The 25,641-nt window shown below is 42.0% G+C and overlaps 1 protein-coding gene across 1 annotated transcript in view; it reads right to left on the reverse strand.

The window, feature by feature from the left end:
• LOC308368891 (uncharacterized protein) overlaps positions 1-18,595 on the reverse strand; it is a gene marked incomplete at both ends in the record, with an annotated part of 22,630 nt that extends 4,035 nt beyond the window's left edge. The window contains 11 exons of the mRNA XM_080843182.1: positions 2,820-2,993; positions 3,685-3,858; positions 4,883-5,056; positions 11,933-13,870; positions 14,340-14,420; positions 14,746-14,868; positions 15,055-15,213; positions 15,400-15,558; positions 15,896-16,018; positions 16,112-16,195; positions 18,570-18,595. Coding sequence (XP_080699308.1) covers positions 2,820-2,993; positions 3,685-3,858; positions 4,883-5,056; positions 11,933-13,870; positions 14,340-14,420; positions 14,746-14,868; positions 15,055-15,213; positions 15,400-15,558; positions 15,896-16,018; positions 16,112-16,195; positions 18,570-18,595 — 3,215 coding nt within the window. The remainder of the gene's footprint in view (positions 1-2,819; positions 2,994-3,684; positions 3,859-4,882; positions 5,057-11,932; positions 13,871-14,339; positions 14,421-14,745; positions 14,869-15,054; positions 15,214-15,399; positions 15,559-15,895; positions 16,019-16,111; positions 16,196-18,569) is intronic.
• Between the last annotated feature and the right edge of the window lie 7,046 nt (positions 18,596-25,641).

The following is a 25,641-nucleotide window of genomic DNA, read 5'->3' on the forward strand; positions in this document are numbered from 1 at the left end:
AGCTCTATTGACTGTTTGGTAAATTGCATTTCTAATAAAAATGTATGGATGTCACAAAACTTTCTCCAGCTCAACCAAGATGAAACAGAGGTATTAGTCATTGGTGAAAAAAACGAAAGAGAGAAACTATCTGCACATTTAAAAACACTAGCACCAAGCCAGAAACCTAGGTGTCATATTTGACTCAGATCTCAATTTTGAAACTCATATCAAAAATGTTATCATCACTTAAGAAACATTGCTAAGATGCAACCGACACTGAAAGACTGATGGACGCGTTTATCACGAGCAGGCTAGACTACTGTAACTCGCTTTTGTCTGGTGTTACGACCCCCTGTGCCCTTGCGCACCTTGCCTGCAGTCCCTATACTGGCCAGATGGAGGCAGCAGGCTAAGGACCAACAATCTTCTAATCAGCAGTGATTATCCACACCATGACACCTTTAATGAGCGCCCACTGAGGTACGATTCAAACCAGGATTGTGCATTGCCAGAGATGCCCATACTTGGCAGTATGGACAGAAGGATGCAGTGGTTGACTGTATCAAATGCATCTGATAAGTCAAGTAGGAAGAGAGCTGAGGATTGAGCTGCTGCTCTAGCTGTTTTTAAGGCCTCAGTCACAGATAGCAGGGCTGTTTCGGTGGAGTGACTGCTTTTGAATTCAGACTGGTTTTCGGATTGTTTGTTGACCTGTTTGGACGCTGCCCTCTCAATTGTTTTAGATAGGAGGGTGAGAAGTGAGACCGGTCGATAGTTTTCCACCTGAGTGGGATCGAGAGACGGCTTCTTGAGCAGCGGCGCTACCCGAGCCACTTTGAATGAAGAAGGAAATGTTGCAGAATTAAATGAGGCATTAATCACCTGTGTTATAGCTGGTAAGACGGCAGGGGATATGGCTTGAAGGATGTTGGATGGGATGGGGTCCAGCGGGCATGTAGTTGGACGGCTACCTGTTAGTAGTATAGTTTCCGAGCATCAGTTGCAGTGTGGATCTTGTCATTGAAAAAAGTTTTCTTAGCAGCAGTGATGCTGGATGAGAAGGAGGCCAGCAGTGTCTGGTAGCTTGCAAGATTGTCCTGTGCTGCAGATTTGTGCCACTTTCTCTCAGCTGCTCTGAGATTGGAGTGCTGCGTTCGGAGGGTATCACTCAGCCATGAATGAGACTGGGTAGATCGAGCAGGTCTGGTGAAAGTGGACAAACTGTCCAGGCATGAGCTCAGAGTGGAGCAGAGAGATTCTGTGGCATCATTGACACATAGTGAGGAAAAGGTGGATAAAGGTGGAAGAGCAGATGAAACCAGGGAGGAAAAGTGGGTGGGAGAGAGGTTGCGGAGGTTGCGCCGGAACAAGACCATAGGAGGAGGGACAGAGGGTTGCTAAATGAGCCGAACATCAAAGCGAATGAAGAAGTGGTCTTCAGTGCAGCTCCGAGCAAGGATGAGGTCAAGCTCTTTCCCTGCTTTGTGAGTTAGAGGATTGGGTACCTGTTGTAAGTCGAACGAGTGAACCAGGGTCCGAAAGTCCGCCGTGTTGGGATTGTCTAGGTGGATGTTCATATCGCCAAGGATGAGTATTGGACACTCATGGTCAGGGATGGATAACAGCAGGGTGTCCAGCTCATGGACGAAATCACCCAGTTGTCCTGGTGGCCGGTAGATAACCATCACATATGTTTTAACAGGAGCAGTTACCATAATTGCATGATATTCAAAGGAGGCATACCTGTTCGAGGGCAGCAGTGGAGTGAATTTTAGCCCCATCCCACCTCCACGACCAGATGGCCGAGAAGTATGGGAGAAGGCATAGTAAGTGGAGAGTGCTGCCGGGATAGCCGTGTTTTCAGGGCAGCAGTGGAGTGAATTTCAGCCCCGTCCCACCTCTACGACCAGATGGCCGAGAAGTATGGGAGAAGGCATAGTAAGTGGAGAGTGCTGCCGGGATAGCCGTGTTTTCAGGTTTGATCCATGTTTTAGTGAGAGCTAAGAGCCCTTGAGAGGTGGTTGGCATAACCTGAAATGAAGTTGGCTTTGTTGCCTGCAGACTGACATTTCCACAGGCCAACAGAGAAGGAGGTTGCAGCAGATGAGGTTTGTTGAAATGAGCAGAGGTTACCCAGGTCGCCCTGACTTCTGATGCGCTTGGATCTCTTGTGGCGGCAGTGACAACAGAGATGCTACTGTGACAGACTTTTTTAAAAAGTTTAACTTGTTTGTCTCCTTGCTTCAGTAGACTTGCGTGTCTTTACCCGAAAATGTCTTCACAAGAAAAGGGCTGAACACGAGGACTGACACCTCCGCTAACGCTTCAGCATCAGTCCTATTGAAATAGCAGGCTCACTGATTGATTCTGGCTGAAGTGACGCCCAGCAGTTGATTAGACAAAGGACCCTGATTGTTTCAAGGTGTGGCTAAGAAATTCAGCAGGTGACTAAAACTAGCTGATAGCACTCATGAACTAGCCTGATAGTGATTATTCAGAGTATTTTTAGGTTAAATTTAAAAAGCAAAGCAGTACAATACATATAGACATAATCCTTGAAGCTCTCTAGCTTGCTCTTTACAAGTGATTGTACCCCCCTCCCCCCATCAGCTGTCTCTTTGTTTGACGATAAACGCGCCGTTTAGTCCTTTACAGTGCCAGTGTGGTTAGTACGTAATTTCCTGTTTATTTATCTCTGGAAAAGCTGTGGGTCTTTACAAGTGCTTGTAACCCCCCTTTTTGTCCTACTGTGAGGCGCATTGTGTTACCTCCTGGTATGAAATACGCCGGACAAATAAAGTTTGATTTGATTTGGTTTAGCGTTTTATCACACTTACTCTAGTGTCTCCAGTTTGCAGTGGGTATTCTTGAGGAGGTCTGAGAGATGTTGAACTCCTGTATCATAAATCTCATTCTCAGACAGGTTCAGCTGCTTCAAACTGCAGGAGGTGGATCTTGCAGCTGATGCTAAAGCAGCACAGCTCCTCTGTGTGAGGGAGCAATACTGCAGCCTGAGAGAAACATAATGACACATCTGATTAATTCACTCACATACCTCTCTACCTATACAACACACACAAAGGCCTTACTATAAAACACACACACAGACAGTTCTACCTATTCAACACCTAGCTCGAACTACACACCAAACACAGCTCTGTTGTAATTTGTTAACTCACTTTATTGTCTCCAGTTTGCAGTGGGCCTTCAACACACACACACACACACACACAGCTCTGTTGTAGTGTGTGTAACACTTACTTAAGTGTCTCCAGTTTGCAGTGGGGATTCTTGAGGAGGTCTAAGAGATGTTGAAATCCTGCATCATGAATCTCATTCTCAGACAAGTTCAGCTGCTTCAATCTGCAGGAGGTTGATCTGGCAGCTGATGCTAAAGTAACACAGCTTTTCTCTGTAAGGAAACACTCCTGCAGCCTGGGAGAAGCATAATGGCACATCTGATTAATATAAAAACAAACACACATCTTCCTACAAAGCTCACACACACACATCTCTACCTATACAACAAACCTCTACTCACACAACACAGACAAACACACACAGACCTCTAAATATACAATTGTTAATATACTCTGTTGTAATATGTAAACTCACCTTAGTGTCTCCAGTTTGCAGTAGGGATTCAACACACACATACACACACACACACACACAGCTCAGTTGTAGTGTGTTAACACTCACTCAAGTGTCTCCAGTTTGCAGTGGGGATTCTTGAGGAAGTCTGAGAGATGCTGAACTCCTGTATCATGAATCTCATTGTTTCCCAGGTTCAGCTGCTTCAAACTGCAGGAGGTTGATCTGGCAGCTGATGCTAAAGCAGCACAGCTCTTCTCTGTGAGGGAACAACCATCCAGCCTGGGAGAAACATAATGGCACATCTGATTATCACACTCACACACCTCTATACGACATACACACCTCTACCTATACCACACACACACAAACACTGTGATACCGATACCACACACGCTACCCATACCACATCCACACAAACACCTCTACCCGCACAACCCACACCTCTAACTTATACAACAGACACACACACACACTTAGGGATGAGAAACCATACGATTTTAACGATTCCGGCTCCTTATCGATTACTGCTTATCGATTCAATTCCTTATCGATTCTCTTTTCGATTCTTATTGGACAAGGAAAAAAATACTATAAACAAATTTATTTACATTCATTTCCTTTTATATAATATTCTCTGAATAGATGATGCACATCATTTACAGTATGTATGCATACATTTATATGTTTTAAATAACCAAAAACAAACCTAAGAATAGGTCAACAAACTCTCAAAGTGGGGTCCAGAGACCCATAGCCTAGGGATCCTTTTCCTTGATTGGGTGCCATGGGGTCCCAAAAAAGAAAAAAAGTTTTTGTTTTGATTATAATTCCAACCATAAGTAACAGAATGTATGACTGATTTGGTAATGGGTTTCATACATTTTTTGCCAAATACTATTTGAACATGCCAATTACAGTGCTGTTTAAAAAAAAAAGAAGTCTATTCACCATGAACTAAAAATAAAACTGACAAACAAATAGTAAAAGCTGGTTAACACAATGAAACAAATGGCACTTACATCGACACCAGAATTACAAAAAATCTAAAAATTAATATTTTTTAAGATACATATAGTGGAATCTGAAAATAAAATTGGAAAAAATATATATATATTTAAATAATTGATAGCGGAATCGAAAAGAGATTTAGCTAACGATTCCAAGGAATCGGTCCACACGGAACCGGTTCTTAACAAGAACCGGTTCTCGATTCCCATCCCTACACACACACACACACACACACACACACACACACACACACACACACACACACACAGCTCAGTTATAGTGTGTTAACACTCACTCTAGTGTCTCCAGTTTGCAGTGGGGATTCTTGAGGAGGTCTGAGAGATGCTGAACTCCTGTATCATGAATCTCATTGTATACCAGGTTCAGCTGCTTCAAACTGCAGGAGGTTGATCTGTCAGCTGATGCTAAATCAGCACAACTCTTCTCTGTGAGGTAACAACCCTTCAGCCTGGGAGAAACATAATTACACATCTGATTAATACACTCACACACCACTACCTATACAAAACTCACATAAACACACGTTTAATCTCCCCTAGACACAGATACATTTGATGCAAGCACACTCACACACATCCGTTGCAGGAATTACAATGCACACACATAGTTCACTCATGACTAGCTCACACACACATACAGACCCCTCAGTGTATTTCTACCTTCACAGCATGCTACACACACATATACACACTGTTTTAGTGGCCATCATTACCCACAAGCAAAATAAGAACATGGTAAAAAAATGTGTTTGTGTATTCGAAACTATGCTAATTGAAAATATTATTGGGCAAAGCATGCCATGTGAAATATGAAGAAGGACTGAAGTGGTTGTTTTTTTTTTATCCCTGAGAATATAGTATGTAGAGGAGATGCTGCCCTTAACCTGTTTGCAACCAATGGCTTTTTTGTCAATTCTGCCTATTTCCGCACTGTTTCATTTAAAACTTGAATATCTATTGTTCTAGACATAGCATAATGACCATTCATGGCTTAAATTGAAGAAGACACTTGGGCCACCAACTGCAATAAGTTAAAGTGTTTTATTATGACATTTAAATGTACAGTTCAGAGCATCAAAATTAAGGATTTGTCAGAAAGAAAAAAAAATGCTTATGGTTTTCTTTTTTGTTTCAGTATAATCTTGGGTTTTAAAATATCAGAGGAAACTAAAACCTATATTTCCTGATACAGAAACATCTTGACAGTGTGTGTACAAAGTTGCAAGCAGATAGACAAAAGTTTACAAATGTTACAGATCAGTTTCTATAACGTGTCTTTAGACCTCTCCAAGTGTCTCCTGACCTCTCCAAATCACCAAATACAAAAGTCACTATATATCAAGAATTTAAACTTTTTTTTGTCATCTGTAGTTCAGCAAACCAATTTTAATTAATTCCAGTGTAATATAATCCATTGTTTTGTATTTTTTTGTGAGAATAAACGTGATTGCCTATACCCTATCCAAAATGTACCCAAACCTACCCAAATCCATTTAGAAGGACATTTTCACATTATCATGAATATTTTTGTGCTTTGTACTTGTCTGAGGTGTAGTCTGTCCTGATGTTTTTACAAATAGGAACACAGAACAAATAATTATTTACAAAAATGTATGTATAAAAATAAAAAAATTAAAAATTATCATAAAAAAAAAAATCAGACACGCTGGCTGCTTTTGGCATCATGCCACAATGTGTAGCAACAGCGCCCTGGGATTATGCACAGGGGCACTTGACAAGCCCTACATAGCCACATAGTGAGGTTCTTGCAGATTTTGCACCTCCTCCTCCCCTTGGTGGCTTTCAGGGTAGGATCATCGGAGAGTTCACAGACAAGTTCTGGGACACACAGTGTCTGTGGCTCTGGTGGCACAGAAGCCGTGGCTCGCCCAACAGCTGATGCTTCAGAAGACGTGGCTCGTCCAACAGCTGCCTTAGAAGCCGTGGCACGCCCAACAGCTGCATTAGAAGCCATGACTCCCCCAACAGCTGACTTCTGCCTTCCAACCTCGGAGTTTGATGACAACTGGTCACACAGAAGCACCCTGAACATCTTCTGGGTGAGGGGCTTTTGCTTCTTTGCCTCTGCCATCTCCTTGTGGATTATGAAGCTGTTTACCACCGCAATATCAACAAAGTGTAGAAACATCTTCATATACCACCGCCTTGTCCTCCGGGTCACAGTGAAGTACTTTATCAGGGCATCAGAGAGGTCCACTCCGCCCATGTACTTATTGTAGCACTTGATTGGGTCAGGCACAGGAAACTCCTTCTTGGACCAGCCTGTTTGAGGGTGACGGACACGCCGTTGCACAGACTCCCCACTGTATGCCTTGTTGATTGTGGAAAGCATGGCAACGTCACGCGTGTCCTTCCACTTCACATACAGCAAGGAGCCCTTGCGGATCCAGCGAATTCCCCCTCGCTTCGTCTTTTTGTCCATTGCATTGGCCTGTGTTTTGGGAAACCCCAGCCGGTTCTCCCGGATGGTCCCACAGGCCCCAAAGCGCATCTTGTGAAGGTGGTTGAAAAGCTTGGCACTGGTGTAGTAATTGTCAACATACACATTGTACCCAGTGCCAAGATGGGGCACCTTGAGCAAGTCGACAACCGCATCAAAACTCAGTCCATTGCCACTTGGATGCTTGCCCTTCCCCTGGTATAAGGAGAAGTCACAGGTGTACCCACTCTTGCTATCGGCCATGACAAACAGCTTGTAGCCCCACTTCGTTGGCTTGTCCTTCATATACTGCTTCATGCCGATCCTTGCTTTTGTGGGTACCATCCGTTCATCAACAGACAGGTTCTTGCGTGGGTGGTAGTGTGCCCTGCAGGCCGTGAGGATGTCATCATGGAGAGGCTTCAGGCGGAAAAGGCCATCATGTCCAGGCTGACCAAGGCGGCGCTCATTCAGTACATCAGTAGCTGGGTCACTCATATGAAAGTTTGCACTGATGGCAATGAACCTGTAGCTTTTCATGACTTCTCCAGGAAAGGGAAACCTGAAAAGGTGATCCTTCCTCCACAGGTCCCTTGCAGCGGTCACCCTGGTCAGGCCAAGATACACAACAAGGCTCAAGAATCGGTACATCTCAGCTGGTGTCACGTCTTTCCACTGCGTCTTTGCACCACGCGCACGCTTCCGGGCAGCGTATTTGTTGGTGTTGGTGCACAGAGTTTGAGTGACACTGGGTGTGAAAAACAGCTTGAAAATGTCATGGGGGCTGTAAGACTTCTGGAAATCCAGCTGCGGTCCAGGTGTCCTCTTAGGGCAGAATGGAAACTGTGGGGGGCACACATCCTCCTCAGAACCATCATGCCACCTGTCCAACAGTGGGTCATCCTCTGCATCCTCTGCAGGCAGCAATGGTGTTGGTGTTGTCTTCTCACGCCTTGTGGTCCTTTTCCTCTTCACTGGAGGAGGGCATGAGGGCCCTGGCAGGTCTGAAGCAACATCCTCTGCAGGCAGCAATGGTGTGGGTGTTGTCTTCTTGGTGGCTGTCTTCACACGCCTTGTGGTCCTTTTCCTCTTCACTGGAGGAGGGCATGAGGGCCCTGGCAGGTCTGAAGGGTCATCTTCTGCAGGGACATCTCTGGGAAAAAGAAATCAATTGCAAAGTGTTACAAAAACAACCCAGCAAAAAAAATCAACATATAGATTACTGAATAGGCAAGATTAGAGAGACAAGGGCCTGCATCATGAATGAATAGTTGCTAATGTTGAAGGTAATGGGGGAATGATGGGGGTACTCTAAAGTGGGGAGGCTGAGACCACAGAGACAAAAGGCCTGCATCATGGTTGAACAGGTGCTAATTTTGCAGTTGATGGGGGAGCTCTAGAGTGGGGAGGCTGAGACCACAGAGACAAAAGGCCTGCATCATGGTTGAACAGGTGCTAATTTTGCAGTTGATGGGGGAGCTCTAGAGTGGGGAGGCTGAGACCACAGAGACAAAAGGCCTGCAACAGGTGCTAATGTTGCAGTTGTGGTGCTAGTATTACATAGCGAGTGTATATTTAGTTGCAAGAACATATCTTATATTTCTACATTCACACAAGAATAACTGATCACTACAATCAAATTAGAAAAATGAAACTAAAGCAACCAATGCGCGCTGAAAATAATGCATCCACGTTCACGTATCTAACGTGAGCCAGATAGCAGGATTTAGTCATAAAATAACATTCCGCAGTTTATGGAACATACATGCTCGGTATATCTCGGTACATAAACACGCTGTATATCATTTATTTCTATACTCACACAATAATGATTAACCATTACAACCGATTAGAACAGCAGATATAATATAAATATATAAAGTATGCAATATAAAGCAATCAGTGAGCGCCTGAAAATAACGCATCAATTTTTTTTTTATCTAGCGTGAGCTAGGAGAAGCTTTTAGTCAGATAATACATAATAATATCGTGGAAACATACCGAAATGCATGCTCATAGCATAAGTATATAATTCACAAACATAACTGTTGATATGTACTTACATGTCATCCGATGAATCTGAACTTTCTCTTCCTGAGAAATCTTTCTCGGATTCCTCCTCGTCATTGAACAGCAGCTGTAGTACTTCTTCACGCGTAAAGGACTTCATTTCCCAACAGTAATCGTCGCAAAAAAGCAGAAACGAGTGGCAGTTGTCGCAAAAACAGCTCAGATGCAGGTGTTTACACAGCTGGTCGAAGCGTAATGGTCGTTGCCTGTGGCGCAGGGCTCATAAATCATGCACTGAGACATTACGCATTGTCCAATCAGACCCTTTCATCATTCAAAAACAGACAATGGGCGTATCATTGTAAACCTAAGAATGTGTACTATTGGATAAAATAGCTGTCAATTACTTTATAGTGCCTGGATTGGCGGAAAAGACATCTTTGTAAATCGCCAACTGTTACAGGAAATGAATTGTTTGTGTGCATTTCTCATGAAACCTATCCTAGAACGATGGATAAACTGTACTGTGGCAAAAAATAACCACATAGTTCCGTAGAAGAGACATATGGCTTTAATTATAAAGGTATGTTTTAGAAAAAAAATATTTGTCGTGCCCGCGAAAAAACGGCGAAGTTTGAAGTTGTATTGTAAGGGAAAAAGATGCACGTTTTTTGCTATGATGTAGTACATAAATAAACCATGATAAACCCCTCAGTTAAACTGTCCAGTATCATTATTTAGTTGTTTGGATAGTTAGCGATTTGTTCATGTAAAAAAAAATACATTTTGGCAAAGATAGCATGTTTAAATGGACAATTAGTTTGAAGAGGCAGCAAATCTCTGACATGCAGTGGGCATATCCTGTTACAAATAATTCGGTTTTTCTAGTAAACCGTTGGACACAAGTATTTCATATTACGGGTGCTTTTGGCAGTATTAGTGCTTAATTGATAATCAAACAGTTTTTGGTAAAATGTTTTTTATTTTCGTCGCTACGTTGCTGTAAAAAAATGTACCGGCAAAGTGATCGCAGGCGATACTTTTCGCGTCACTTGCACCCAAACAGGTTAAACACGGTCGACTCGCACTGCGCCCGCGTAAACAATAATAATAATAAACAAGATCCCTACTAAAAAGTCTTGTGAATAAATCTTTACAATGTGTTTTTGTACAAAGTCTCTTTGAAAGCACCTCTGAAACTATTTTTTTCCAAGGGTATGTTTACATTTGCTTTTAATTAAACTCTTTTTTTACTACATTCATTTTACTTACATGATATTATTGCTGAGGTCTTCTAGGATAGAATCATATATTCCATATGTGCATCGGTGTTTTAGTTAGGGGAAATGTACAAAAACATGGCAGACTACCTAACAGAGTCAAAAAAGGCCTTAGTGTTAGAAGTGTCATACCTCTTTGGCATGTCAGACAACTTAGAAAAGTCTAAAAGGCCTTGGACTGTTAAGGTTTGGTTATTTAGTCTAACTGGCATTCAACCTGTGTTTTCACTTGCTATTATTTATTATGTTATGGCCCAACTAATCAGGCCTGGGGTTGGGCCGTGACATAATAAATAGTAGCAAGTGAAAACACAGGTTGTACTGATTGTTTATAATTATGTAAACAAACCTTTTTAATAATTGTCACGGTGTGGTCGATTCATTTTATGTCAATGCTGCCTTGAGCCAAGAAGTAATGACAATTATTAGTATTATTATTATTTACAGTTGTCCTAATTCATTTGGGCTGTACATTACATTCAGTTTGACTGACACTTGTAACATTTAAGCTTACCGTTTATAGTATTAATAAACGTTTCATTAATTAACCATCCATATAACTCCTTGTGTGCCATGCCATTAAATTAATGTATACTCGGCAATACTTGTCACTGTAATGCTTTCTACTGCCCCATAAGGTTCAGACACATACAGTATAACCTTTCCAGCCTAGTGTTTTCCGTCTTTGGTAACATTTTGGCTGTCTTTAAATTACACTCATATACCACTACCTGTACAACACACGCACGCACGCACGCACGCACGCACGCACGCACGCACGCACGCACGCACACACACGACTTGAACCCCACATTTGTCAAGGCTCCCCCTCTTCTCTATATAAACCAGACCCACCTCTGTTGTTGGTCAATAAAGAAACTGGAGGAGGAGGGTGTTAAAGGGACAGAGCCACATTTATGTCATAGCCATTATAATCATCATTTATGTAATATATTCATCCTTGTTGTACATAATTGTTCATATCTTGTTATTTATATTATTTAAGGTGAAGCCACGGTCCACGGTCCACGGTTCATCCTATTCACGGTTACTTCTAATATTCATGCCAGTCACGGCCTCATTCATGACTTGAGTGTGTGTGTGCTTGTAAATAAATAAATCTTCTTAGGACTTTCATTGACATCCTTTTGTTCTTACCGGACAACTTGCGGTGATTGGTGCCTATTAGAACACCCTCCTATCATAGTTATCATTTTGGGATCCAGTCCCCTATCTTCAACTATATATCAATAAAGTATTTGATGAGCTTTTTGAGTTTACAGAGCTTTGCGATTTCAACGTGTCCATGAAGCCATAAAAAAAAACGTAAAAGGGTGCAACAGTGACACACACTTTACATCAAATGGTGAGACACACACCTGTATTTCATCTGTCATAATGTGCTCAACACACACACACACCCCCCCCACACACACACACACGCACACACACACACACACACACACACACACACACACACATTCCCTCAACACATTCACTTACAATCACTCTACTTCATACATACCCCCCCACCACACACACACACACACACACACACACACACACAGAGAGTCACAGATTACAAATTTACTTACAAAGCTGATGTGGATGTTTTGACCACTGGCACCAGTTTCTGAAGAACATCATCTGGACTGAGGAGTTCAGTCAGATCTTCCTCTGGTGTCTTTATGTACTTCTGCAGGTCAAACTCATCCAGATGCTCTTCTGAAATCTTAAACTCAAAACTCTTAGTCTTCCACTCTCCTGGTAAGAGCATTTCTACATACAGAGTTCCTGAGCTCCTGTCAATGACCTCCACTACAGCATGCTGATTCAGCTCATTCAGACAGTAAAACAGGTTGATCCTTCTGTTTGAATCATCTAGATCATATGAATCATCTAGGTGTCTGATCATCTGTTTTAAATAATGGACTGTTTGCTCTGAGCTCTGTGATTGGCTTCTTGTCTGGGGAAGAAGGTGTCTCAAGAGATTCTGATTGGACTCTAGTGAGAGGCCCAGGAGGAAGCGGAGGAAAAGGTCCAGATGTCCATTCCTATTCTGTAAGGTCAGATCCACTGCAGTTTTGTGTAGGTCATGAAGTGTTGCAGCTCCTAACAGAGCAGAGAGCTGAGATGTTTGCTGTTGGTCAGGCATGTTTCTCTCTCTGTTGCTGAAGCAGAGGAAGACATATAAAGCTGCAAGAAACTCCTGAATGCTCAGATGCACAAAGCTGAACACCTTCACCTCGTTCAGCCCAGCCTCCTCTCTGAAGATCTGAGTACACACTCCTGAGTACACTGCTGCTTCTCTGACATCAATGCCACACTCTGTCACTTCTTCCTCATAGAAGATCAGATTGCCCGCCTCCAGCTGCTGGAAAGCCAGTTTCCCCAGTCTGAAGATTATCTCTGCATCTGTCCCTTTTCTCTCTGTGTACTTTTCTTTTTTGGTGCTTGTCTGAATGATCAGGAAGTGTGTGTACATTTGAGTCAAAGTCCTTGGCATTTCTACTTTCTTTGACTCATCTGAAGCTCTCTCTACTACAGTGGCAGTAATCCAGCAGAAGATTGGAATGTGGCACATGATGTAAAGGCTCCTAGATGACTTCAGGTGTGTGATGGTTCTGCTGGCCAGGTTCGCATCACTGATTCTCTTCCTGAAGTAATCCTCTTTCTGTGGGTCTTTGAATCCCCTTATTTCTGTCAGCCGGTTCACACACTGAGGAGGGATCAGATTGGCTGCTGCTGGTCGGGTGGTGATCCAGAGGAGAGCAGAGGGAAGCAGATTCCCCTTAATGAGGTTTGTCAGTAGCACGTCCACTGGGGCTGGCTCGGTCACATCATCACACTTTAGATCGGAGTCAAAATCTAGAGGAAGTCGACACTCATCCAGACCATCCAAGATAAACATGACTCTGTTATGTGAACTGCTTAAGACTTTTGGATCTTTCATGCCAGGGATGAAGTGCTGAATAAGATCGAAAAGACTGAGGTTCTTTTCCCTCATCAGGTTCAGCTCTCGGAAAAGAAGAGGAAATATGAAGTGGACATCCTGATTGGCTTTTCCTTCAGCCCAGTCCAGAATGAACTTCTGCACAGAGACTGTTTTTCCAATGCCAGCCACTCCCTTTGTCAGCACTGTTCTGATGAGTTGGTCTTGTCCACATAAGGGTTCAAAGATGTCACTGAATTTGATTGGTCTGCCTTGTGCTTCTTCTCTCCAGGATGCCCTCTCTATTTGTCTGAACTCATGCTTATCATTTTCATTGACCTCTTCTCTTTGCTTCAGTTCATAGTAACTGTCAATGTCACTGTCACTGAGAAACATTACTGTTTTCATTATCCGTCTGACCTCATGTTCATTATTGACTTCTCCTCTTTCCCCCTCTGTGATGTAGAGCTCTGTGTAGATCTCATAGAGGAGTCTGGCGTCTCCCTTATTTGGTATGCCCTCCATCAGATGCTGAAACGTCTTATGCGTATGAGACTTGTGGATCTGGTGCATTTGTAAATGTTTTGGACTAAGTTGCCAACTGTGTCTAAAAATGAACACAAATAATTACAAATGTAATTAACACGCACACACAAAATGCACTATTTGAGGGAACAGTGTGATTGGAATGTAGGTAGATCCCACACACTCCCTCATACACACACAAAATGCATAACCAAGAAATTATTCAAATGAACTGAGGAGTTTTATGGCAATTAACTCCAGCCCTGTTCTCTCCTCATGATTCCTTCCTCGTGTGATTAATGCTGAAGTGACTTGCAGGGACTTTACGTTTCATATTTCTTCTGCAGTCATTCTCTCATACACATTTAACCTGCTGATGCTGGAATGCTGCAGTATTTCTGGAAGTTGCATCATTAGTACCTTAGTCTATACAGTGTTGCTATGTGCTACAATACATAGACATTGATTGAAGACTATAGCTAAAATGACTGGTCCTATCCTCAACCTTAATTTTCGTAATTTAAATACTACAGCAATGATCTTACTGTCCAGCAGAAGAGTCTCCCAGTCTTCTGACGTTCGATGGAGGCACCATGAACTCACTGGCAGAGATGGTTGAGTCTGGACTGGGATTAAAACACAGTGTGGAGTTGTTAGACTATATACTCCAGGACTGAACCCATACTGCTGATTCATGATGAACACACACTGACCATGGGACACATTTTATGTATATTTTCTCTGAAGCAATATGCTTGATGCAGTCAGAGCTCTTCTATTAACTGTTGTATTAATTTAGCTGAAAGAAAGAACTGTGGATCTAACTAGTCTTTTATAGACACGTATAAACCTTCCAGCCTGATGTTTTCCGTCATTGGTAACATTTTGGCTGTCCACACACACACACACACACACACACACACACACACAGTCCTAGAGTCATAATCTTACTGTCCAGTTGAAGAGTCTCCTCCTGTAAAGTTTGTTGGTAGACCGATGGACCGGTCACTCTTCATGGACACACAGGTGGGTGTAGGGGAGTGTGACCTCCTGTTAGAGCTAGATCCCTCCATCCTAGAGAAGAAGAAGACAACTTACATCAGGAGAACATTCCTCTCACCGCAGTTATCTGATTATCACACACACACACACAGACACACTCACACAACTCCATCATGATAACATTCCTCTCACTGCTCATGTCTGCTAAACATACTCACACACACAAACACATCATGAATCCTAGTGTGATAATCTTACTGTCCAGTAGAAGAGTCTCCTCCTTTAAAGTTGATATATCGATCCTCGGACTGATCACTCTTAAAGTTTGTTGGTAGACCGATGGACTGATCACTCTTCATGGACACACAGGTGGGTGTAGGGGAGTGTGACCTCCTGTTAGAGCTAGATCCCTCCATCCTAGAGAAGAAGAAGACAACTTACATCAGGAGAACATTCCTCTCACCGCAGTTATCTGATTATCACACACACACACACAGACACACTCACACAACTCCATCATGATAACATTCCTCTCACTGCTCATGTCTGCTAAACACACGCACACACACAAACACATCATGAATCCTAGTGTGATAATCTTACTGTCCAGTAGAAGAGTCTCCTCCTTTAAAGTTGATATATCGATCCTCGGACTGATCACTCTTAAAGTTTGTTGGTAGACCGATGGACTGATCACTCTTCATGGACACACAGGTGGGTGTAGGGGAGTGTGACCTCCTGTTAGAGCTAGATCCCTCCATCCTAGAGAAGAAGAGGAGAACTTCAATCAGGACAACATTCCCCTCACTGCTCATGACTGCTAATCACACACGCACACGCACACGCAAACACACGCACAAGCAAACACACACAAACACAAACACACAAACACACACACACACACACACACAAACATACATACACAGACACACACACACCTCCATCATGAGAACATTCCTCTCACTGCTCATGTCTGCTAATCACACTCACACACACACACACACAAGCACATCCAGCCTGATGTTTTCCGTCATTGGTAACATTTTGGCTGTCCTCACACACACACACACACACACACGTCCTAGAGTTATAATCTTACTGTCCAGTAGAAGAGTCTCCTCCTGTAAAGTTTGTTGGTAGACCGATGGACCGGTCACTCTTCATGGACACACAGGTGGGTGTAGGGGAGTGTGGCCTCCTGTTAGAGCGAGATCCTCCCCTCCTAGAGAAGAAGAGGAGAACTTCCATCAGGAGAACATTCCTCTCACTGCTCATGTCTGCTAATCACACACACACACACACACACACTCCTCACCTCCTAGCCCCATGGCTGGTGTGCTGTTCCTTGGAGAGACTCCTTTTAGAGGCAGCACGCCCCTCCTCAGGAGCAGATCTTACTCTAGAGAACAAGGAGAGAAGAACCTCCATCATCAGAACATTAATCACCACACACACACACACACACACACACACACACACACACACACACACACACACACACACACACACACACACACACCTCCATCATCAGAACATTAATCACCACACACACATACCTCCATCATCTGAACATTAATCACCACTGACACACACACACACACACGCCCTTTAACACACAGTGCATGATACCACCACTGACAAAATGCTTTTTTTTATCATCAACAATGAGGTGTCGATGTTGGCCTACACAATTGATTCAAAATGTAATGCAAAAATGTAAATAGATAATATGTGTAATACAGTCAACGACTTGTACTTTATACTTTTCTCTTACTGATTCTTAATATAGGCCTAGTGGCACCTGAATGTACTTTATACAATTCTGTATTCTTATTATAGGTAAATTACGTCATCATCCTCTTTCAGCAATTCCAGACTCTCTTATTTGCCTACATCTGATTTGGGGTAAATAAAAGTAAAATAACTAAAACACCATTAAAACATTAATTTTCTCAAGCATTCCATTTCGATGGGTTTCCAATAATTCACAAACTGTTGGATCTGCACCGCTCGTCAATGTCGTTTTCTTTATCAGACAGCCAATCAAATGCCAGGGTGGGCGGGATTCGGATTTCCCCGCCCGGAGACCAAACCTAAAGAGTAGGGAAGGAGTTTTCTCCAAAATACTCTTTGCCCAAACCAAAACCTACTCTTTGCCCAAAAATATCTAAGGATCCTCACTTCTCATGGCCAAATTGAAATATTTCGATGTTTATTCCATCGTTTGTCTCGAGTTCCAACCAAGTTCCGACAGGCGCTTTGCCCGTCACTGTAGAGACTCACTCACCCTGGGCGTAAAATAAAGCCTATAGCCTACGTTTTGACAGTCAGAAAGCAACGAATATAACGAATTTGTAATGGCGTTTGTGTACAGTACGTTTTGCCTTGTATGTATAGTGCAATGAGGGCATTACGCGGTTTTAGTATGACACTTTACCACAGGTTTACCATGCAAGTATTGTGCACGATAAGTGCAATTCCTCTATGTTTTTGCATATCTTTTCATATGGGGTATACAAGGTATGGTATGGCACGCCATGATCATTTGAAGACGGCCCAAGAAACCACAAATTGTAGTCAAAAGTTCTCGATGTAGGCTAGGCTAAATATTTTCTGAAGGCCGTGTAGGCTACGGCTACCGCCCACCATTTCGACGCGAAGCTAGACTGGTTTATATGGTATACTTCACAATTACAGTGCTGTCATAACCATTCAAACAGCTTCCTGCTGAAGCTTTTAGAGATATTTCGTCAAACTACCTTCGTCTTTTGTGTTCTTCTGTCGGTAAAAGGGAGTCTTCCAGATGAAAACAAAATGGAGCGTCTAAAGTAACTTTTTAGTTTCACTTTGGTCGAGACTGATCTAAAATGTCTGACAGGAGGAGTGGTCAAAAACAGGATCAAACCATTATTGCGGCGCATGGAGCAGTTAAAAAAAAAAAGTCCCATACATAGACGTCAGTAAAATTAACTTGTTTTACCCGTAAGCGAGTGTTAGAATGGTTAGATGTGAAAATGAAGTTAATTATATGGAAGGATGTAAATTATCAATGAAGTATGTTGGTTTCTAATTATTATTATTATACTGGTGTAAGAAACTCATCCCATTTCTGTGAGGTAGGTCAACACTTAAAAGTGCAACATGTGGCCTGATTCTGATGTAAGAAAGGGAAAACGTTTCTTTCTTATAAGAGAGCAAATGTTATGTATCTCTACTGCCACCACCAAAGCAGTAGGCCTATCCCTGTACATTCAGACAAATACATGAATAAATATCCTCCACCTGTGTGTCACCGAAGAGTTAAAGCCCAGGGTGGTATAATGAAAATACTATAGTGAGTGTCTTGTAATCCCATTAACTGACACCAATGTAGTGATCAGTCAGGTGTGCCTTTGGCTTTGGGACGCAGCTTACTCACACGCACATCAGAACACAAACACACACACACATCAGAACACAGACACACACACACACACACACACACACACACAACATGCTTGCTACAGGTCATAGTATTCTCCACCAAGGTTAGACCCACACTTGCTGAATTAACACCAGATCGGGCTTTAAAGAAAATAAATGTTTTTCATTTCCCCTAGGAACCATTTGTAAGTTACATCAAAGTGTTACTTTTTACACGGTTCTTACAGCCTACATTTTTAATTTATTAAGATCTTCAGCTATAGTTAAAGTACATAAACATTTCAAAAAAGTAATGCTAAATTAGAAAGATATAATTATAACTAGCTATTCATGATATTTCTTCCCCTCACCTGATGTTGTAGTCATTGCATATCATGGCCACTAGATGACGGTAAGACACAATGAGTTAGCCGATTACCGCCAGTGAAGTTTGTGTCCAGGAAGTGCAGGAATAAATACAAAACTATACCGTATGAGCAGGACGGTTATACAGTAAGGGTGAAATAAATAAATATGGTTGCGGGAGTAATATTAATTACTAGGGTTATTTCACAGTGCCACAATGGGTTAGCTGTTCAGAAGAGAGACAGAAGGAGGGAAGAAACTGTTTTTGTGTCTGGGGGTTTTGGCAAACAGAGATCTGTAGCGCCTACCAGAGGGGAGGAGTTGGAATAGGTTGTGTCCAGGGTGTGAGGGGTCTGCAGTGATTTTTCCTGCCCGTTTCCTGACTCTGGAGGTGAACAGGTCTTGGATGGGGGTTGGTTGGCACCAATGAGCTTTTCAGCAGACCTGACTGTCCGTTGAAGTCTAAACTTATACAGTTTGCAGGGACGTGCGGTCAGAGGAGGCAGGGGAGGCAGAGCCTGTCATCTTGAAAGGTGTAAAACAAAACAAAAATATAAAATAAAATAAATATTCATATTTCTCTTCTAATCTGTGGTATAGGTGTAATTTCTGCATGATTCCAATCTTTTCGATCATTTTTATAATCAAAATCACTGTATTTCCAGTTCAAATAGAGAAAGCGAGGGATGTGCCGTCAAGGGAGGCAGAAGCATATACTGTATGTCTATGGGCAGGGGAGGCAGTGCCTCACCTAGGATTGCGCAATTGCTCCAAACTGGGTTTTGCGCGTGCGCATGCGTAGAACCTTTGTTCTGAGCTCTAAACGCATTGAAAAAGCATCATTCCTCAAAATTGGACATGAAGTGATCAATAATGGGAGACCAATGCCGGAGCTAAAAGGTATGCTTCAAACGATGGGACAGAAGATAACTCGATCGACTTCTCACATTCAAAGCCAAATTGCTTTGAAAATGAAGAGACAAACACACACACAAACACACACACATACACACACAGTCAGTGGCCCACTTGGAAAAATACCCATACACTTAACAAAATAAGACATCAAATCTGTTTTTTTTATAACATTTGGATCCACCAATTTGCCTGATGGACACATGGAATAAAATGATACTGGCTATTGTAACACTCCAAGGCATAACTAGTTTGCTAGATGAACTTATGCTTAACTCTGGGCTAGTATCAGATGGTATAACTACAGAACCTTTAGGAATGAATGTCCACACAGTGAAGAAACTGGAATCAGAGGGTAGAATTACTATGAACTTTATTGTAGAAATGAACAGAATAGAACATAGGATGGGGTGTGAACATCAGTGGTATCAGTAGTGTTGCAAGTGGGTGTGTCTTTGAGCTTGGTAACTTGGTAACTTAGCTAAACTTCAACTCTCGCGGGCATCCAACTGTCAACTGTCAACAGGAAGTGGCAGGTGATATGCATTGTGGGAAATTGAGTTCAAACATACATTGTGTTGAAGGTGCATGTAGCTGCTCCTAACTCGTCTCCTGGCTAAAGATGAACCACGCGCCTCCAAATGATGGTTAATGAGTTTTTATTTACTTTCATTCTCTGCTTTCATACTCCAAACTACCGTGAAAAACTGAAATAAAATGTATCACGTTCTAACATCAGCATATGTCACGTAATTATATTATGAATTAACTTTGAAATGATCTTTTAACACCTTTAACACATTACTAATCAAATAAAACATACAAACATGCCGTGTGCGCCCTTCAACCAGAGTTAAGCGTAGCTAAATATCTTCTTTCTCGCATACATCCTTCTCCATGCACGTTGTAGATACAAAAGAACGAAACTTAAAATGTACCTGCTATTAACTATAAGTGCATCACATGACTACGGTATCCCAACTGACCCAATTCTCCTTTTCACCAGTAGGTGTCCTTAACATGTAAAACCAAAATTCCATTCAGCAAATAATGAAATACGATTTAGTATGCACAAGCACACAAACAAATAAACAAACACAAACATATTTTAATAAATAAATAAATATGTGTATATTTCAGCTACAGTGCATAACAAAACAATAAGTTAAGTAACAGAACCTAAACTAATTCTGCCGGCCCCGATGCATTAGTCACTTGGTAATAATAAACAATATCAGTATACTCATGTGTTATTATTACCTCACTCTCTAATCTAGATAACATATTAAAGCAGCACAACGGATCAATAGCTATTCGCTATAGGTATGCTAGCAGCTAAAACTAACGAAATCTCTTGAAATGTGCTGACTTTGACATTATGACAAACTAGTTACTCAACGACTGTCCTTACACAGTCAAACATCAAGCAAGTGCAACACAAGACGGCAAATAAGCTACTTACTAGATCGGCAGAAAGTAAACAAGTCAGGTCGCCGGGCTGCGCCAGGCAAAACTACAGATCGCAGTTATATGCCTATCGACCCTGCTATGCCAATGGCACAGACTCGATTCTCCATATTAAAAGTCATTGAAGCGCCCCAAATTTTTTTTAAGCTGTTATTTTAAGGTTAAACTGCTTATCCTAACCTAATCCTGAAGCATAATTGTTGCATAATGCACCTTTAACATTGTTTATAATGTAAGTGTTGTGTGCAACACAGTGATTTTAGCATAACAAGCTAGCTGGTTAACTTATTTGACATAAGTTATTAGGAATTATAAGATTGCCCTCTTTACAACTACCACCGTGGATAGCTTGCTCATCGATTGTAAGCAAGTGACTACGGGCAGCTAACATGTTAAATGAGATAATCTCGATGAAGACAACAGCCTTAGCTTGCTTATTTTACCAGATCATAACGGTCTCAATTTTGGACATTTATCTACCTAATGTTAGCTAGGCTAGCTAGTAGGGAACGTTACCTCATCTGTGGAAAGCAAGCTAACATTGGTCAACGCCACAATTTTACCTTCGTATCACCAGTCGGTGGTTTCCCAAATAAATCAGAGATTTTGAAATATTTTGATGCACCTTCCCCAGACATCTTTTCTTTTTCTCCCTGAGCTTTTCAGCTCAATCTTTACGTTTTGGTGCCGATGACATGCTCTCACTCTCAATAACAACTTCACTACGGTTGCGTGCCGTGGCGGGGCGTGTATGTATGTAAATCCAGGTGCACGAGAAGGTGCGTTCAATTTAAGAATCCTCACCCTCAATCCGCACAGCTGAGAACACTTTGGCTGTGTAAGTACCCATTTTCAGGCGTTCATTAATAAGGTGAAGATCTTTTCTTACGTTGAACTTCCGAAGTCCGTAAGAACACATTTTAGAAGACACTTCAGAAACGTTTCGAAAAATAAGCACCATGAGTGTGAATACAGATCGCGAGGAGGAGTATAAAATCAGTCAGTAAAATCCGACTTCTACAGGTTATAGTGCAAAATCATACGTGTTCTGTGGAATATAAATGGATATGATGGTGATGGGCGATGGGTGATGACACACACCCACACAGACACATACACACACATTGTATTGATGTGGTGTGACTCCTGCAGGCAATCTACAGGTACTGCAGGTAATACATATGACACGTCAGCAAAGGGAGGTTAGACTGTCAGATGCTTCTTGCTGTGCATGCTGGGAGTCGTAGGCATGCCAGGAGGCTTTTTCTCCCTCTCTCTCTCTCCCTCCCTCCCTCCATCCCCCCCTCTCTCTCTCAGCCCCTTTCACTCCCTCTCTCTCCTTCACTGGCTCCTTCTCTCTCTCCATCTTCCTCCTTTCCTCTCTCTCCCTCCCTCTGCTCCCTCTCTCCAACTTTCCGGAAACTTTCCAGGGGAAGCTAAGCTCAGGATTTTTTTTTGCAAAATATAGCCTATAACACTTAATAGCAGTCATAAATAAGCCAGATTGGACTGCACCCATGTTCTATAGGGCTGAATTTGTGAGAAATTGTATGGTTCTACACATTGCATAATAACCATTCATAGCTTAAATTAAAGAAGACACTTTGGCCATAAAATGCAATCAGTTTAAGAATTTTATTATGTCATTTTAGTTTACATTTCAGAGCATTTGTCAGAAAAAAAAACATTAAACGCCTAGTGTTTTTTTATGTTGCAGTGTAGAACTGGGTTTTGAAAGTCATAGGAAACTAACAATAACATTTCCTGATGCACAAAAAACTTGACAGTGTGTGTAAAAAAGAGATGGGAGGAGATACAGGAACTTGCACCTGGAGTACCCTAACTAAACTAAGCAAACCAAAGTAAACTAAGTGAACCAAAAGCTCTAATTCTAACTCATCATCCATAGTGGCAGGAACACGCAGACCCATTCTTCCCTATTTTAGCGAAGCGCTATTAGCACTTATGGGCGGAGAAAAGAGCTGATTGCCCAACAAGGATCTGGTTTGAAAAATACAGCGCAAAATGGGGAAAAACACTGTGCGCTAAATGCGGTTTGGCAAAGACGCTGATTTGGCTGCGGTCACAATGTTATTAAATCAGTCCCTGAGTGCATTAATGGGGCTTCTTTGGGGTGTTGATAGCAGGAAGGAATTGGCATTTATACTATTCAGTCAGGTGAGAGAATAGAGGGGAAAGATCAAACCTTGTACTGTGTGATTTTAGGATTATGTTGCTCCTCTCCAGTGTGTATTAATATATGTGTTTTAAGATCTGAGGAGGTTGTAAAGGCTTTTCCACACTGGGCACATACATGAAGCTTCTGTCCAGTGTGTATTAAGATATGTGTTTTAAGATGTGAAATCTGTAAAAAATGCTTTTCCACACTGGGCACATTAATGAGGCTTCTCTCCAGTAAATGTTAGTATATGCCGTTTAAGACTTGAGAAACATGTAAATGCTTGTTCACACTGGGTACATTTATGAGGCTTCTCTCCAGTGTGTATTAACATATGGGTTTTAAGATTTGAGGAACATGTAAATGCTTTTCCACACTGGGCACATACATGAAGCTTATTTCCAGTATGTATTAGTATATGCCTTTGAATACTTGTGGCATGTGTAAATGCTTTTCCACACTGGGCACATGTATGTGGCTTCTCTCCAGTATGTATTAACATATGGGTTTTAAGACTTGAAATCTGTGAAAATGCTTTTCCACACTGGGCACATTTATGAGGCTTCTCTCCTGTGTGTATTAACATATGTGTTTTAAGATATGAAATAAGTGTGAATGCTTTTCCACACTTGGCACATTTATGAGGCCTCTCTCCACTGTGTATTAACATATGGGTTTGAAGATTTGAAACGCGTGAAAATGCTTTTCCACACTGCACACATTTATGAGGCTTCTCTCCAGTGTGTATTCGCATGTGCCTCAGAAGATCTGAAACACCTGTAAATGCTTTTCCACACTGGGCACATTTATGAGGCTTCTCTCCAGTGTGTATTAGTATATGCCTTTGAAGACTTGAGGAATATGTAAATGCTTTTCCACACTGGGCACATTTATGAGGCTTCTCTCCAGTGTTCAGCTTTTGATTAACACCAAGAGTGTGTGCTTCCTGGTGTTCCTCGAGTTCTCTCAGGACCGTGAAACTCTTCCTGCAGACTGTGCAGTGGTAAGGCCTTTCATTGAGTTGCTGGTTGAGTTCATCATTCTGTCCATGGAGCTTCTGTTGGGTTCCATCTGAATGTTCTGCACCTGAAAGAGATTCATATGGATTTAGAATGAGACAGATGTTCTAGATGCAGCAATTCATTGTTACCCGATGAGGAAATATTCCATTGTTTGAATGTTCTGATACACTGTGGAAAAGTGAATTCCCCTTTCCACCGTGAACATCCAAAAGACACTTTACTCTCGTTGCCCCGCAGGAGCGGGAGAGAGAGAGAGAGAGACATTGAACTTGCACGTATACACACACACACACACCCACACACACACAGAGCCATGACTATTGCTAGCTACCCATACCATGCAGCTGTGTGCAGGACGGGCTGCGAGAGTTTGCCGTGAATTCGGCTGTGAACGCCATTGTTTGTTGGCAACGCCATTGTTTGTGTGTAACGCGGTATAACCGCAATATGAAATTAAAGCACAATTCACCATTGTCACTGTTCACCTGTTGGTTGTCATTACATCCATTATCATGTCATATCACCTTTACTCTCTGTTTCAGCAAACGATCCCGGCTAATACATCCATACTCACATTCACTCCCGTACTACTGTTTGTTTGCGGAAGCGCGCTCCACTAATGGGTGGTATTTTCACCTGTTTGTTGTCATTAGGCTTTCTTATCATGTCATATCCTCTCATGAAGAAAGCCTAGGATTTTAAAGTGTCTTTTTAGAAAGAAATCATTTTTATAGGAGCCTAGGCTTTCTTATCATGTCATATCACCTTTACTCTCTGTTTCAGCATACAATCCCGGCTAATACATCCATACTCACAGTCACTCCCTAATGGGTGGTATTTCTCCACGTTCAACAGGGGGAGGGAGATGGGCATTATCAGGAGGGGTGTTTGATGTGATGTTTGCTATGAATGTTTGTTAATATCATGGGTGTTATGTGTAAATCGTGTAAATAGGGTAAATGTATGGTTATGGCAACAGTTGTGAAATTAGTGGTGGATTTATGTATTTATGAATGTAATATAGGATTATCATTGTAGGACTAATGCAGGGATAGTTACCCCACTAAGATGGTTACATCCAATTGAAACTTATTGGTCCAATCTAGCCAAATAGGCAACATTTTTAAGCATTCCTCTTTCCTTTGAAAGAGAGAGAGAGGAGAAGTACTGACTTGACGTAAGGTGAAGTACATGCATTGGAAATACTGTGGGAATACTTTTTGAATTCTGTTGGAATACTTTTTGAATACCGTGACTGTTGAAACTAGTTAGCTGTTGTTGTTGTGCTGTTTGTTTGTTTTTGTATATATGTTTGGTGTTGGAACAAGCCTGACGATGTCATACTCATAATTCTAGTCAGAATATGAGTCTGAGTCTGCTCCATTGAGTTGTGATTATGGGGCGTGTTTCGACGAACCAGGAAAGAAAATGTTAGCCTGGATACCAGCCCGAACCCCGCCCACGAAAAAATTTGGTCGGGAAGTTCGGTCTGGC

The sequence above is a fragment of the Sprattus sprattus genome (genome assembly GCF_963457725.1).
Source record: "Sprattus sprattus genome assembly, chromosome: 1".
Classification (NCBI taxonomy): Eukaryota; Metazoa; Chordata; class Actinopteri; order Clupeiformes; family Clupeidae; genus Sprattus; species Sprattus sprattus.